Source organism: Eupeodes corollae, chromosome 3, assembly GCF_945859685.1.
Source record: "Eupeodes corollae chromosome 3, idEupCoro1.1, whole genome shotgun sequence".
Taxonomy (NCBI): Eukaryota; Metazoa; Arthropoda; class Insecta; order Diptera; family Syrphidae; genus Eupeodes; species Eupeodes corollae.
The window spans coordinates 99826265-99840871 of record NC_079149.1 but is presented as its reverse complement, the minus strand read 5'-3'; the positions used below and the strand labels follow the sequence as shown (position 1 = coordinate 99840871).

At 35.9% G+C, this 14607-nt stretch overlaps 1 protein-coding gene across 1 annotated transcript; it reads left to right on the top strand.

Annotated features, from left to right (window-relative positions):
• Nucleotides 1-5135: 5135 nt before the first annotated feature.
• On the top strand, nt 5136-8208 carry LOC129949974 (TBC1 domain family member 23). The gene is made up of 2 exons (XM_056061727.1): nt 5136-5410; nt 5644-8208. Exons 1-2 carry the CDS (start codon nt 5394-5396, stop codon nt 7718-7720), a joined length of 2094 nt encoding a protein of 697 aa, XP_055917702.1. The 5' UTR covers nt 5136-5393; the 3' UTR covers nt 7721-8208.
• The last annotated feature ends 6399 nt before the right edge of the window (nt 8209-14607 follow it).

Sequence of the window (14607 nt, the reverse complement as noted above, 5' to 3'; positions counted from 1 at the left end):
TTGGATGTTGAGGTGTGGAAAACGCGTATTGGCTACCATGACGTTTCGCCCGCAGCAAAATCTATGAGCCTGAATCCGTTGTCGGAAGTGTTGTCGTGCAGGCTGTTCTTCTCGATTATTCCACCAAAGATGTCTTACCTTCCTAACTTGGCATTAAAATCGGCCAGGACTATTTAAATATCGTAGCTAGGGCACTGCTCATATGTTTTGTCTAGGAACTCGAAGAACATATCTTTGGTTTCGTCACCTTTCTCTTCTGTGGGGGCGTGCGCGCATATCAGGCTAATGTTGCCGAATTTAGCCTTGATGCGTATGGCCATGAGGGGCTCATTGATGCACCTATAGCTCAAGACTTCTTGCCTAAGTCTGGCTCCAATGACGAAGCCGCATCCAAATAAGCGCTGTTGGTTTTCGTGGTAGCAGTCATAGTCACATGCATACAGTGCCGGTAAAACAAATAGCACCAATAGTCAAAGTTTTATTTTAAGCATAAAACAAACAAAAATACAGCAAAACATTTATGGCCTTTACCGTAATATATCATTGCTTGAAGTGTTTTCTCTCTCTCTTGTGCAACTCTGTTTTTAAAATGATAACGGTTCTTTTTCTATGCTGCCATATTGCCGCTTAGTTTTTTGTCGGTAAAAAAATAGCACCGATTTGACTTTCCGCAAGAAAAAAACTTTTTTCATTATCATTTTTCAAGGTAAGGCTATTAAATATCAAATTTTGATTGTCTCATTGATTTCTGCCCATTTAAAAATCAAAAATTTAAATAAAAAAAACAAAAATGGGTCGCGGAAAACACTGTACGGACGAGAAACGAGCTTTCATCCAAAAACTTATTGCAAAAGGTAAATCCTACAGTGAAGTTTGGCGTTTAGTAAGGTGCTCCAACAAAATGATAAGGAACGCAATAATATATGCTCCCAAAGGTGAAACTCGTGAACGAAAACCTGTAATGACAACTAATGCCATCAGACGCCTTGTTCGAGAAAGCCAGAAAAATCTATTCAAGCCTGCAACTGAGCTCAAATAGGTATTAAATATAACAAAATGCGTGGAAACTGTTCGACTTAGATTGAGGGAAAACAATTTAAAGGCCAAGAAAAGTCCTTCTTTTGACTGCAAAACATGCGAAAAATTGTTTAAATTTTGTTAAAAAGCATTTAAATTGGCCAACTAAGAATTGGCGCAACATTTTGTGGTCGGACGAGAGTAAAATCGTAATGTTTGGCCGCAAGGGGTCTCGTTCCTATGTGAGAAGACCCGCGAAAGCAGAATATAACCCCAAATTCACAACCCACGTTGTAAAGCATGGGGGAGTAAGCATAATGGTATAGGCATCTTTTTCATACAATGTAGTTGGGCCCATAAATTGGATAAAGACGGTTATGGATCAACATGTTTATGTTGACATTCTCCAAGCAGGATAACGACCCCAAACATACCAGTAGAAAATTGGTTTGCATACAACTTAATTAATGTAATGGAATGGAAAGCGCAATTGCCTGACCTAAGCCCCATTGAAAATGTATGGACTGACGTGAAGAAATCTGTCTCCCAAATTAAACCAACGAGTCTCTCTGGGATGCAGTTAAGATGTCTTGGTTGAGAATTTCAGTCCAAGGCTTAATCAATTTCATGATCAGGCGATGTGAAGCCGTTATAACCAACAAAGGAAATGGACACTTGTTTATGACAAATATTTTGTATACATTAATTTGTATTATTTTTTTAGGTTTAATTTGTATAACATTTGTATTTTTTTATATTTTTTGAAAAATTAATTCTATTTTCTTAAATTGTTAAATACAAAAATGATTTCTTTTTGTAATATGGTGTTTTTTCTTTATTTCATTCTATGACACATTCATAATGTTTTTTAATTATTAGGATTAAATTTATTTTTCAAAGCTGTATATTTCAAATATTGTTACCAATCTTTAACGAAATTGTTTTACAAAATCTAATCTAATCTAATACTACGTTTCCACCGGGCACTAAACCGAGATTTAGCTAGATTTGTCACAAATCTCCTTGAAATCTCACAGATTTACAATAGAAATTTTAATCTAATCAAATGAAGATTTCAAATAAAAATCTACTTAGAAACATTAGTTTGTCAAATCAAACAAACTTTTGTTTCGGAGAATAATTGTTGAACCGACAAAAAACAATAAACAACTCAAAAACGAAAACGAAAGAAATCAAAAACGAAATAAAATGTAAGTATACAAAAATAATAAATACATAGGTACAAGAATAAAATAAAACTAATTACGATTGGTTGTTATGACAACGTCAAATTAATCTCCTTTTCTTTGGTGGAAACACCTCATGATTTATTTTAAATCATTTGCCTTAAATCTCGGATTATTTTTTGGTGGAAACGTACTATAAATCTATTTCATTACGTCTGAGAATTTTAACTGACAGTAATTTTTTTCGTTGTGGTGCAAAAAAACTGTCAAACATTTATACTTTTGTAACTTAATCACAAAGAATACTGAAATGTAAAAAGGACAAGAAAAATGTATAATTTGTTTCTAAACAAATATCAAATACTTTTTATAATTTTTGTTTAACCGTCAGACTCTTTTATATCACATTATAAAAAGTAAAGTTAAAAGCATCAGACTTAAACTCCATTAACTCTGTCATTTTATTTGTTGAACAAAGACCGCTCTCCGAGTTACCACTGATTGATAAAAGAAACAAAAAATGATCGTTCTTATATGTCTAGGCCCAAATAAACAAGCAGATCTGTTTTTGACAGATAAGTTCCCTGATTTGACCTCAGGAACATAATTACCTATTATGAAAACACAATTAACTTTTATGAATAAAACTAACATAACCTCAAAGAACAAAACTTTTTAGTTGTCTGTATAGATTTAAGTTCAATGAGAACGAGAATATAACAGTTTTAACTTTTTCTTATAATTTCTTAGTATCATTTGACATAAAACAACACCAGTTTTATAAACATTTGAGAAAAGTGTGTATACGCCCTAATCTTAAAAAAATCATTTTGCAGATCAAAATCTCAATTTAATACCAACGCAATGACATTTTCAATCGTATTTCATTGGAGACGAACAAAAATCAGTTTTTGTTATGACAATCAAATATTAACAAATGAAACCTCGTTACAATAAATGTATTACATACTGTTCCTTAAAAACAAAAGCTGTGTTGTAGGTCCTGGGCTACTCTGGACATAAAAGTGTACATTGTTTCTGTTTATTGAGAGTTTATTTCTGACCAATTATTTGAAACCAATCATTGGAGTTTTTTTTTACAAATTTAGTCAAGGTGAATAAATGTTGCCTGTATATTTTTTGATTTAAAAAAAGTTGCATGTACGCTCCTAGCCTTAAGGCCCAACTATAATAGGCATAAGCTAGCATATGCGCGCATAAGTAAACGTGCGAATACGAAGAATCTCAATACGAGTGAACATAATGGAGTCTGGCTCCGTTTCGTTCAATTTTTCTCAGTTTCGTTAACTTAAGCACACTTAAGCAAGAGCGATCCTAGTCGCTCGCCGCATAAGTAAAATCTGCTATGTAGATACGTGAGCAAAATTGCATTATGGCTATGCAGTAATTTCGCAAACTTAAGTGAATTTTCGTTGGATTTTTGACATATGCTTATGTTTGCTTATGCCTATTATAGTTGGGCCTTTACTGTTATAAACGTTAACTGAGCTGAAATAGTGTACTCTAGTTTTACATATTCTACACTACATTTTGAGTTAATGCAGTTTGGTGAAAACTGTCAAAACCAGTATATGTCATTATTTCTTTACGAATAAAGTTGAATTTCGTCCTTGCTTTGTGTTTTTGGTTTAAAAGCTAGTACGCGTATGCAGCTGAAGTGAAACGAATTTTCCGGTGGTCTCCAAATGGAGAGTAAAATTAAAACGAAAACCACAGCGGAAAAATATTTGTGCAGAGTTCTGTCAGCTGTCAAAAACAATTGACAAGTTCTGATAGTCAGCTGAGCTGCTGGTAAACATAAGTGGAAAAGAATTCTATTTAACATTTTGTTGAGCAGTTAGTGCATAGTTTTGTCATTTCTGCAGCTATATTAATCCAGGAGCTCGCAACGACTGTATTATTTTTGTGAAGCCTATGCTCCAACTTCCAAATAGCTTCACTGACTTCGACCAACGAAGCCAGTTTCTTTTTTTCCTCCGAAGAGAAATCGATTTTTTTTCTTCAGTTTATTTTTTGGAAGTTGAAGCTCACTGCTCGTCTTCATCACTTCTTGCACAACACCAATAACATCTTCAACGTCCTGAGTTTCCGATTCGGAAATGTATTGTTTGAACACATTAGACAAATCCATTTTATTTTAAAGTTGAAATCAAATATAAATGAAAGTCAAAACACCGAAAGTCACCAGTAAACAATTTTTTTTTTTCAATACAAAAATTAAACGTCAAAATTTCGCAAGCAATTAATATGCCAGGCAATTAAATTGAGAATGAAAAGAGCGGAGAATTGCACTAAGAAATTTAGTACAGCTATCCACTAAAATGACACATTTCGTCGTTCAGCAGCGTACTGAAAAACGAAAAGCACAGCAAAATTTTTCGTTTATGATTCGTCATGTCATTTTTGTATGAGAATTTTCGTTTCGCATCAGCAGCGTACTTGGCTTTAAGGAAATGATAATCTCTGGTGTTATTAGAGGTCTCTTGGTGAAAAGTATGTAATTTATAATAATTTAATAGTCTTCTAAAGTTTTATTGTCAATTATTCCTTTTTTTACTTTTGTCCAATTCCATTTTTTTTTTTTTTTATAACTTCTGGAGTTTTAAGTTTTTGCTTGAATTTGATCTGACAGCTTTCATAAACCTGCATTGCAATGAACTACTCTTCACTGGAATTTTTCTGGTTCAACTATCCTAAAGTCCTGAAACTTCCCAAGATCCAATAAGTTTCTTTTTTCCAATAAGCCTACAATTTTACTCTTAAAAAAATCCGAAATTGTTGAAAGAGAAACCAAATTATATCATCTCTACTGTATAATCATCACATCGCAACTACTATCATCCGCTTGTACTCAAAATGGCGCTTCAATCGCTTAATTGAACTCATGCATATTTATGTACGTAATCCTGATTGACTGACACTTTGGCAACCTACTGTCAATTAAAAGAAAAATATTTTTACAATTTACTTTTTCAATTTTGCAGTGAAAAATAAAATTTCTCTGCTTCGAAAATCCAATTACTAAAAAATTTAACATTCTAAAATATCACCAAACTAAATTCCAAAGAATTATGTAAACATTCAAGCGTTCAAAATCACAAACAACTTTTGCAATTTATCTCAAATAAGAAATTTTATCTTCACCAATTTCTATCTCAAACAAAAACGATGGACGACAATTTGTGGTGAGAAAAATAAAATACAAACTATTCCAATAAGAAATTTTGTTTGTTTTCTGCATCAGTTTTAATTTATTCATTTATTTCATTATGTTGTGCTATGTTAGTGGAATGATTCATTGAATAGTTCATCAAATTGTTTATCTTATCTTGAATATTTTTCATGATTAAATGAAGACACACATTACATTAAGAGAAAAAAAAAGATCTATGTACCTACTGTTCCCATTCTTTCTTAGGTTAATTGAATTAGAGTCAGCCTTGCTGGACGATTGCAATGTGAACGATATCTATGCGATATGCGGTGGCAAGGCAATACCTGAGTCACTGCGACCGGACGTGTGGCAAGTGTGTCTGGACGTGAGAAACAAATCCGACCAGATGTCGCTCTTCAATGAGATCTACGACTTGCCATTTCAAAACAAACTACGAGAGGACTGCAACCGCATGGTCGAACGCATTGGCAACGACGACGAGGATAAGGTATCTGTTATTTCGGACTTGGAGTCCATCCTCACGTTCTACTGCAAGAACAGGAATCTTCCATATGAGAGTGTGAACGGATGGATTGAGTTGTTGCTGCCTCTGTTGTCGTTGAAATTGAAGCGATCCGACACTTATAATCTCTTCGAGGCGATTAGAGACACCTACATCCCCAAAGGATGCATTGCCAAGGGTAATGTTTTCCACGTTTTCCGATTGCTCATTCAATACCACGACCCGGAACTCTGCTCAATGCTGGATACGAAGAAGATTTCTCCCGACTTGTACTCGATGCAATGGTTCCGCTGTCTTTTTGCATCTACGTGCAGCTTAAATGTGATTCTATCGATGTGGGACCTGTACTTCCAACACAGCGATCCGTTTTTGGTGTTTTTCCTGAGTCTGATAATTTTGATCAATGGCAGGGATCAAATCCTGGCTATGAAAAATGCCCCCAAGGAGGAGATTTTGCGGTTTCTGACCAACATGCCGTGTGCTCTGGAAACCGATGATGTTGTTGACTTCTGTTCTCTGGCTCAGTACTACGGATCAAAGACTCCGTCCTCATTTAAGACAGATTTCTTGAAGGCTTTGTATGGGAATCAGAGTAGTGCGAAGGAGGAGCAGTGTAGCGTTTCTCAAGCTCTTTGCTTGCCAGTATCGGTTTATGAACTAGTGGAGAACTCTTCGATAGAATTAACTGCCCCCGAGGCTGTGCGCTTCTTCTTGGTGGACTGTCGTCCTGCGGAGCAATACAATGCCGGGCATTTGTCGACTGCTTTTCATTTGGACTGCAACTTGATGCTGCAGGAGCCAGTGGCATTTTCTACTGCAGTGCAGGGGCTGTTGCGGGCACAACGCCAGGCCATCGAGGCTAATTCAAATGCAGGAGGGGAGCACCTGTGTTTCATGGGCAGTGGGCGCCTCGATGAGGATCAATACACTCACATGGTGGTGGCCTCATTTCTGCAGAAGAACACCCAGTTTGTGTCTCTACTCTCCGGCGGCTACATTTCCATCCACGAATACTTTGGCGAACACATGGCCGACTGCCTCGAGGACCACGAACCCCGCAAGTGTATTGTATGTTTGAAAAATTCCACCGCTCAAATAAGCGCCCCTCCGAAGGTTGCACGCCATGTGCCTGAGTCGAAGTCTACCAGTGATTTGTTTAGTAAACTTTCGGCGGCCATGAAAATGAAGTCGGCCGAGGTTAAGGAAAAACTAATGGACATCATCGTGAATCCGAATGCGGCAACAACACCAAACAGTAATGTACAACACCAAATCCCAGACAAGCATGTTTCTCCAAGTGAGAAGAATGGCAAGCGCTACAGAAATGTCGCACCCGTCTTCAGCATCGACGACGAAAACGACGACCAATTCACGGAAACCGAGCAACTCGATTCGCCGACCAATTCAGCTGGAGGCAATAGCCAAAGCAACTTAGGTCCCGATGGCAAAGAAATCGTATCCATAAACCAGTACTTAAAGTCACCAGACATCATAAAAGCCTTCAAGTGCCAAGAGGTGCACATGAATGGCTACATGTACGACAGTCACTTAATTATAACCAGCTCACATTTGGTGGTCTTGCGAGAGTTGAATCGCGGCCAGGCTCAGGTGATCGTGCGCCGACCACTTGCCAGCATCGTCAAGATCACAGCGAAGAAACGCCATCGAGATTTGATCACCTTCAAGTACGGCTTCCCCGATGGCGATGGCCTGCTCATCACCGACATGGACCGTTTCCTCATCCCAAATGCAAGCGAGGCTACGGCTGTTGTGTCGAAACACATCGTCCAAACTCTGGATGGAGCCAAACTGACGTAATTGATGCAAGGAAGTTGATATAGTGTTTTTTCGTTTAATCCTTTTTATTTTTTTAAATTAAAGCCTGTTGTTGAAAATGTAAATAATTCTTAAGGTCCTTAATGTAGAAGTTAGTTTTTTGATTGATTTCGACGCGCACCACAAATGGGTTTTATTTTTGTTTCTTTCCTGATTTTTTTTCGGGATCAGGAAGAAGCTCAAATGTGGTGGCTTATTTAGCAACCCATTTATTTTTTGTAGTTGAAGTAGTTTGTATTTAACTCGGTATTTAACCATGGCCGCGTCTAGAAGGCGTGCAAGGTAGTGTCAAATGCAAAACCAATATTTGACTAAAAATAAAATATATATTTAATAAATTATTAGTAAAACAAAAAAGAATAAAACCAAGCTGAATGACTTATATAAATTATGTAAAATAACTTAATACTTAACAATTTTAGAGAAAATATACCTATAAAACTTTTAACTGTAAACGTAGGAAAGACAAAGCAATGGTGTTTTTTTATAAATTGGGATTGGATTGAATTTAGATCTAGATTCATATTGACAGCCGGCATCATAAAGGTAAGCACATAGGCACTTTGTGGGGTTTTCCATTGGACAAATAAATCAAATACTTTTGTATTTCAATCTGTCAAAAAATTAAAATTTCCACTTTATGGCTGAAACATACACGCTTCAGCTTCGTCTGCGTTACGTTAGGCCTGCTTCGAGGTTGCTTTGAATGACATTTCTACTATTTCATCCCTCCAAAGAGCAAATATTTTGTTTGTTGACATTTTTTTTACAGCTGATGAGCTTTCAGACAAAGCAAATGTTCAAATAATGGCTGAAACACAAACACGCTTTAGCTTCGGCTTCGCCTGACGTTTACGAGTTCAGCCATAGGAATTCAATGCATGCTATCACAATGGAGCTTCGACCTCACGTTTCGTTTGACAATCGTAAGAAAAAGAATGTAATGTAACGTAATGTGACTCCAAACGGAAGCTCTAGTTCAATTATTTGCTTTGTCTGACAGCTCATCAGCTGTATAAAAATGTCAACAAACAAAATATTCGCTCTTTGGGGGGATGAAATAATAGAAATGTCATTCGAAGCAGTCCTAACGTTACGCAGACGAAGCCGAAGCTGAAGCGTGTATGTGTTTCAGCCATAATTGAACTAGAGCTTCCGTTTGGAGTCTTATTACGTTACACTACGTTCTTTTCCCTACGATTGTCAAAGGAAACGTGAGGTCGAAGCTCCATTGTGATAGCATGCATTGAATTCCTATGACTGAACTCGTAGACGTCAGGCGAAGCCGAAGCTGAAGCGTGTTTGTGTTTCAGCCATTAGGGGTTCCAGCGATCAAATTCTTTTTATTCAAATTTATGTATCCAAATTTTCTAAAAGATTGCGAAAATAAAATTTGAATTGTATCTGTCATTTTGGCGGGTGTGGTTTTTGACTGTCAAAATTGTATTGAAATTTTTTATTGTAATTAGTTTGCACTTTGAAGTGCATATTTCTTATTTTGACATTTCATTACTGTCATTAATTTAAAACCAAATTAAACTGACAAGAAATAATAAACAATTTGTTTAATAATCTCATCTATTTTTATATTTATTGAAATTTAAATAAACAAATGGATGCCCTCATCCACACTACACAAATTTGGCGGAAGAGAGCACTCATGAGTGAGAAATTGTCTTGAGCAGAAATTGCTGGTCTGTCGACTGTCATACTGTGGCACGTAAATTGACTGTTCTAAGGGACGTTGGGGTTTGTTTTCCTTCGCACTAATTAAGTGAAAGACAATTTTTGCGAAGAATCTATTCTATACGTTTTTTTTCAGTTTTCCTCCCCATGAGAAAGTTTCAGGCTTATTGTAGAAGGAGTTTAATTTTAATGAAAATTGTCACATAACTAAACTGGTATTGCAAAGGGCGCTATAGTAGCGTTTTACTTAGCGTTACGTTACTTGAAATTTGGCGGTTAGTGGAATCCAAATTTTTGATCGACAAATGTCACATTTTACGCTATTGTAGCTATCGTTTTAGTTTCCTTTTTTAATGAGTAAAACGCCACTTTCTGTCGACGGAAAATTTTCAAACGCCTTGTGAAAAATCGAATAAAAATGCAAGTTTTTATAATGTTTTACTGTTTGTTTAAGTCTTATTAATTTTTATTGTACTTAAGAGTGAAAGTTACAAATCCAGGTGAAATCCCAGAATTAATGGAATCAAATCCTTCATTGGCAACAAATTTTAGGTAAGGCGCCCCCAAAACAGAACAAAAAAAAAACAATTGGGAATCCGTTGCAAATACGCTCAATACCTTGGGGCCACTGGTTAGAACGGTAAAGGAGAGCCAAAAGGTATGGTTTGATGCCAAGTTTAAAGTAAAAATTCATGGACTGTTTCCTTCTTGGACATATCTGAATGGTTTTATTAGAAAGTGTTCCAGGGGGTAGCCTTTATTCAAGCTATTACTGTTGTAGTAACGATGCTGTTCTTGTTTTTTTTTATCCCTGAATTCTTATGTGGCTGCCATCTACGCATCCAATTAATCCCGGAATCCTAGCCTTTGCTTCCCTTTTTTCTTGATCCAAATATTGAGCATTGATCTCTTTGAATATAAGGCTCATCATTGGTTCTACAATGTCCAAATTGAAGTCATTGCCTACACCCTTTTAGTAGCTGCCTTCAGCAAAGGATCTCAATACAGCTGCAAGCTTTAAAATTAGTGGCATCGATAACATGCTTTGTCTTTTCGATACCTTATCTTGCAGTTCATTGAATAGATAAACCAAAGCGATAAACATTGCGAATCTGGAAATTAACTTATTAGAATGATTTGCCTCAGAAATTATACTTTGATGTGAGTGCATGTAAGTCATGTTTAAGTACTTACTTCCAATCTGTTATATCCAAAGGACCTGATCGATCGGTAAATGCTTCGATCTTATTCTTCGCCTTTCTCTCATTAAATTTAGTTTCTTACATTCGTCCACCCTCTCTTGCACATTGCTCACGTCTGGGTCAGCAGTGTTATTCAACAAAATAAAAAGTCCAATGCTACTCAATTGTGTCCTTTAATTTTAATTTTTCTTCAAAAGAAATTTTGTTTGAATTCAAAAATTTAAATTTGTTCTTGTGTTTATCAATTTGTCATAGTCAGCTGTTTATGTGGAATGTGTGTGGATTGAAAATAATAGCGTTTAAGTAATGCAAAACCGACTCTAAAACGCCAAGAAAGTGACTCGCCATAAAAAGTGACAAAATGTTGCTTAAGTAAAACGCCTGTTAAAATAAAGGTTAATGTCTGCCCATAAGTCTCGAGAACAAACTTTGTGTGTAGTGTTTTATAATTATATGTCAATATCTGTCAAAAAAGGCGTGTTCACCAAAGATATTAGATCTGATAGCTTCTATCGATCAATTGTCTTAACTACTGAACGTCTTAAAGCCATTTTAACTTTTGACAGATTTTAAATTTGCAATTCAATTATTTTCTTAACACATTTGAAAATCTTAATCCCCTTTTGATGAGGAACTTGTCAAGTTTTAACACTATTTTCCTGGAGATTATTAAAACAAAATATTAACAAAAAAAAATTAAATAATGTTTTTGACATTTTATTGATTAGAATCCTTACTTTGACAAAAAAGATAAAAAACGTCAGAAAATATACTTTCTGTCCAATCGACTAACTAGTTGACCAAGATTTGATTAGAATTGACTTCTTGAAAGGGTTTCTGTTCTAAGTCCTTAACTGTCAAAAGTTTTTAAAAATATTGTCTCTTATACAGCGCTAAAGGTGTTTCCCCCATTAACTTAGTCATTTTATTGGACCTAGCTCTGATTGAAAAAAGAAACACAGTCCGAACATTTTAATATGTCTGAGTTAAAAAAGAAGCACATATCTTTATTTGACACTTCTGAGCTTGAAAAGAAAAACGCCTAATCGCAATCGAAACGAATTCAATGAATTTCAAACTAAATATTGGCTTACAAAGCCCTCTTTCACACGAGACGGTTTCGTCCGTACGGTTAAAATCCATACGATTTTTTTTCCGTACGGACTTTTGTTTTCACACAACGTATTTTTCCAGTGAATCGTCTAAGTTGGTTACATTTTGGCCTCTTTCACACGAGACGGTTTCGTCCGTACGATTTTTATCCTTAGGCCATTAATAGTGAACTAATAAAGTTGACTAAAGCTTTCACACTCAACGGAGACAGGTTTTTCCCGTACAGCCATCTCAACGACTGAAATATACGGCGACCGTGCCGTTATCGTCTTATCAGTGCAGTGGCGTACGTGACTACGCGAACGTGAAAACAAAGTCCGTACGGTTAAAAACCGTTGAGCGATTTTCGAAGCTTATTTCACAGAGAACTTAGGGGATTGACTTAGTATGTATGGACTGCTAGTCGATTCTCATTTTAGCGAGAGCAGAACGTGATCGGTGCGTGATGGTTAGTGCGTTGGACTGTCATGCAAGGGGTCTTGGGTTCAATCTCTGCATGTGCCACCTTAATTTAAAAAAAAAAATAATTTTCGCGGGTACTGCCTCTTGCGAGGAATTGACAAATCCTTCAAGAGTTATTCTTGTCATGAAAAAGTGCTTTCTCAAACTAGCCGTTCGGATTCGGCCTAAAATTGTAGGTCCTTTCCATTCCTGACAACAGTACTCGCACACAGGAATGGTTGAGAGTTGTAAGTCACTAGGCCCTGGTTCACAATGGACTGTTGCGCCACCCCATTTGATATTTTTTTTTTGATTTGAGAACGTGATCGGTCGGGACGGGAAACAATTTGCCCATCACGTTACCTGTGTTCTACAGAATTATACATTGTTGTTCAGTGCGACTGGTAAAAGTCTAAATAGAAAGAAACAAAAAACAGACAAAGTTATTTTCTGAATGTCCACTGCTGCTTATTTTGTTCATACTTAACGTTCGTGAAAAACTTAATTCTTCACAAGAATTTCTAAATTTCACTGTTTAAAAAAGTTACTGGAAATTTATAGATTCTCTTGATGAATTATTTTTGATCACAATAAATAACAAATCCAAAGAAACAAAAAGAGCCTTGACTATTGAACTAGGTCAATAGAATGCCAAAAGTTGACGGCGTTTTATTTGACGTTTCAGAACGCTGTTGGCAGCGGTGTGTTCTGTTTGACCAGGCCTTTAAAGTAGTTCCCAATTATAAGTTATTTTAAACGCTTTCTCTTGTTTATTTGCCTCAATAATCTTCTTCTTCAAAGAATTTAAGGACATCAGGTCAAAAGTTCCATATTTGCACTGAAAGTACAGAAGAGCTAGTAGCGTTAAGAAATAGATGTTCATATCTAGTATTTTGTCTGAAAATGAAAATAGCTGGAATAACAAAAATCAATTGAAGTGATAAGGCTAGCGGGTTTGATATTCAAAATAATATTTTTTTACACAAATGTATTCTGTGTTTAGAGAGTGTAACGTCTTTCGTGTTTTTTTTTTCTGCTTAATGGGCAACGCGAATCCATTCCTCTCTCTAATGTATCAGCGCCAATTCATGCACTAGCGGATTCTAAAACAACCACCATATGACATTTCTTAAAAATCAAAACAAAATTAAAATAAACAATTTAGGGAAAACAACAACAACATACACGCGCAATCTTGATGGATTTTCAACTTCATTTTTTTTCTTTGGCAGCGCAACTCTGCAAAATTTTCCATAACCACATCGGATCTAGAATTTTCATTAAAATTTTAATGCCAAAAAAATAGACTATCATTTTTCTGGTTTAGCTTCTAACTCTTTGTCTCCTGTCGCTGTCATCATTGCCGTCGTAGCGTCGTGGTGTGGTTTTTTTGGATGCAGATTTACATAAATATTTGATTTTGAATGATTATTGTTTCGAAATATAAACTTTAATTTAAAGTTTCTATTTCTTTCTGTATTCAACACTGCCATCGTACCGTACCCCGCTGCCGCCGTTCTTCGGAAAATTCGTTGTCCGTCGTCGTCGGGTTGAAGTTGAACTCTCAAGATAAAAGAAGCAACTTTGTTTCTTCCTTTTTTAATTTTGTCCAACTATAGATAAGTTTTTTCATTCCAAAAAGTAAAAGTTTTTATAATTTACTTGGGGAGTTTTGTTTGTGTTTTATTTTTGTTGTGTTTGTGTTAAATAAACGGGAACAAAAGGCAAACCAAACGGACAAAGGTAAGTGTATACATAGGTAGAGTAGAATCTCCATGTTAAGACCTTCAAGAAAAGTCTTGAAGTTGCAAAGATATTGAAACTTGCTGCACTGCAGGAATTTAATGGTGTTTTTCTTATTTTCTATCAAACTATCAAACATCTGTCTGGATTCCTTCAGATTTTTAAGCGTGAAGGTCCAAAGAGCGCATGTTTGGTACTTTCCCGCATATTTGGATTTTAGTTAAATGTTTTAGTTTAGTTTAGGTTTTTGTTGTTGTTTAATATGAACTTGTTAACATCATTTTGCTATCATTCAAACCATTTATAGTATTATTTAATGTTTAATGCCAAGTTGGCAAATTTTCATTGCTTAACTTCAGTTGAGTGCACAGATTTGTTTGTATTAGCCAAAGTACATAGGTCGAGTTGAGTTCAATGACTCTTTAAGTTTGAGCGGTATATTTAAATACTGAACCTTTTGCGACGGCCGGCGGCGCGGCGGCTGCTGACGCAAGTGTAAGCTGTGAGGAAGGAGTCATTTGGACAAATTGATATAGGTGATTAAGGGTAAGATTGATAGATACCCGGCACCGGTATTATCCGAAGAACAGTTAGCTGGTTATATTTAAATAACAATCATCAAGTTGTTTAAAACCAAAATAAGCAACTGGTTTGTCCGTATTAATAAAACCACTAAATAAAAAG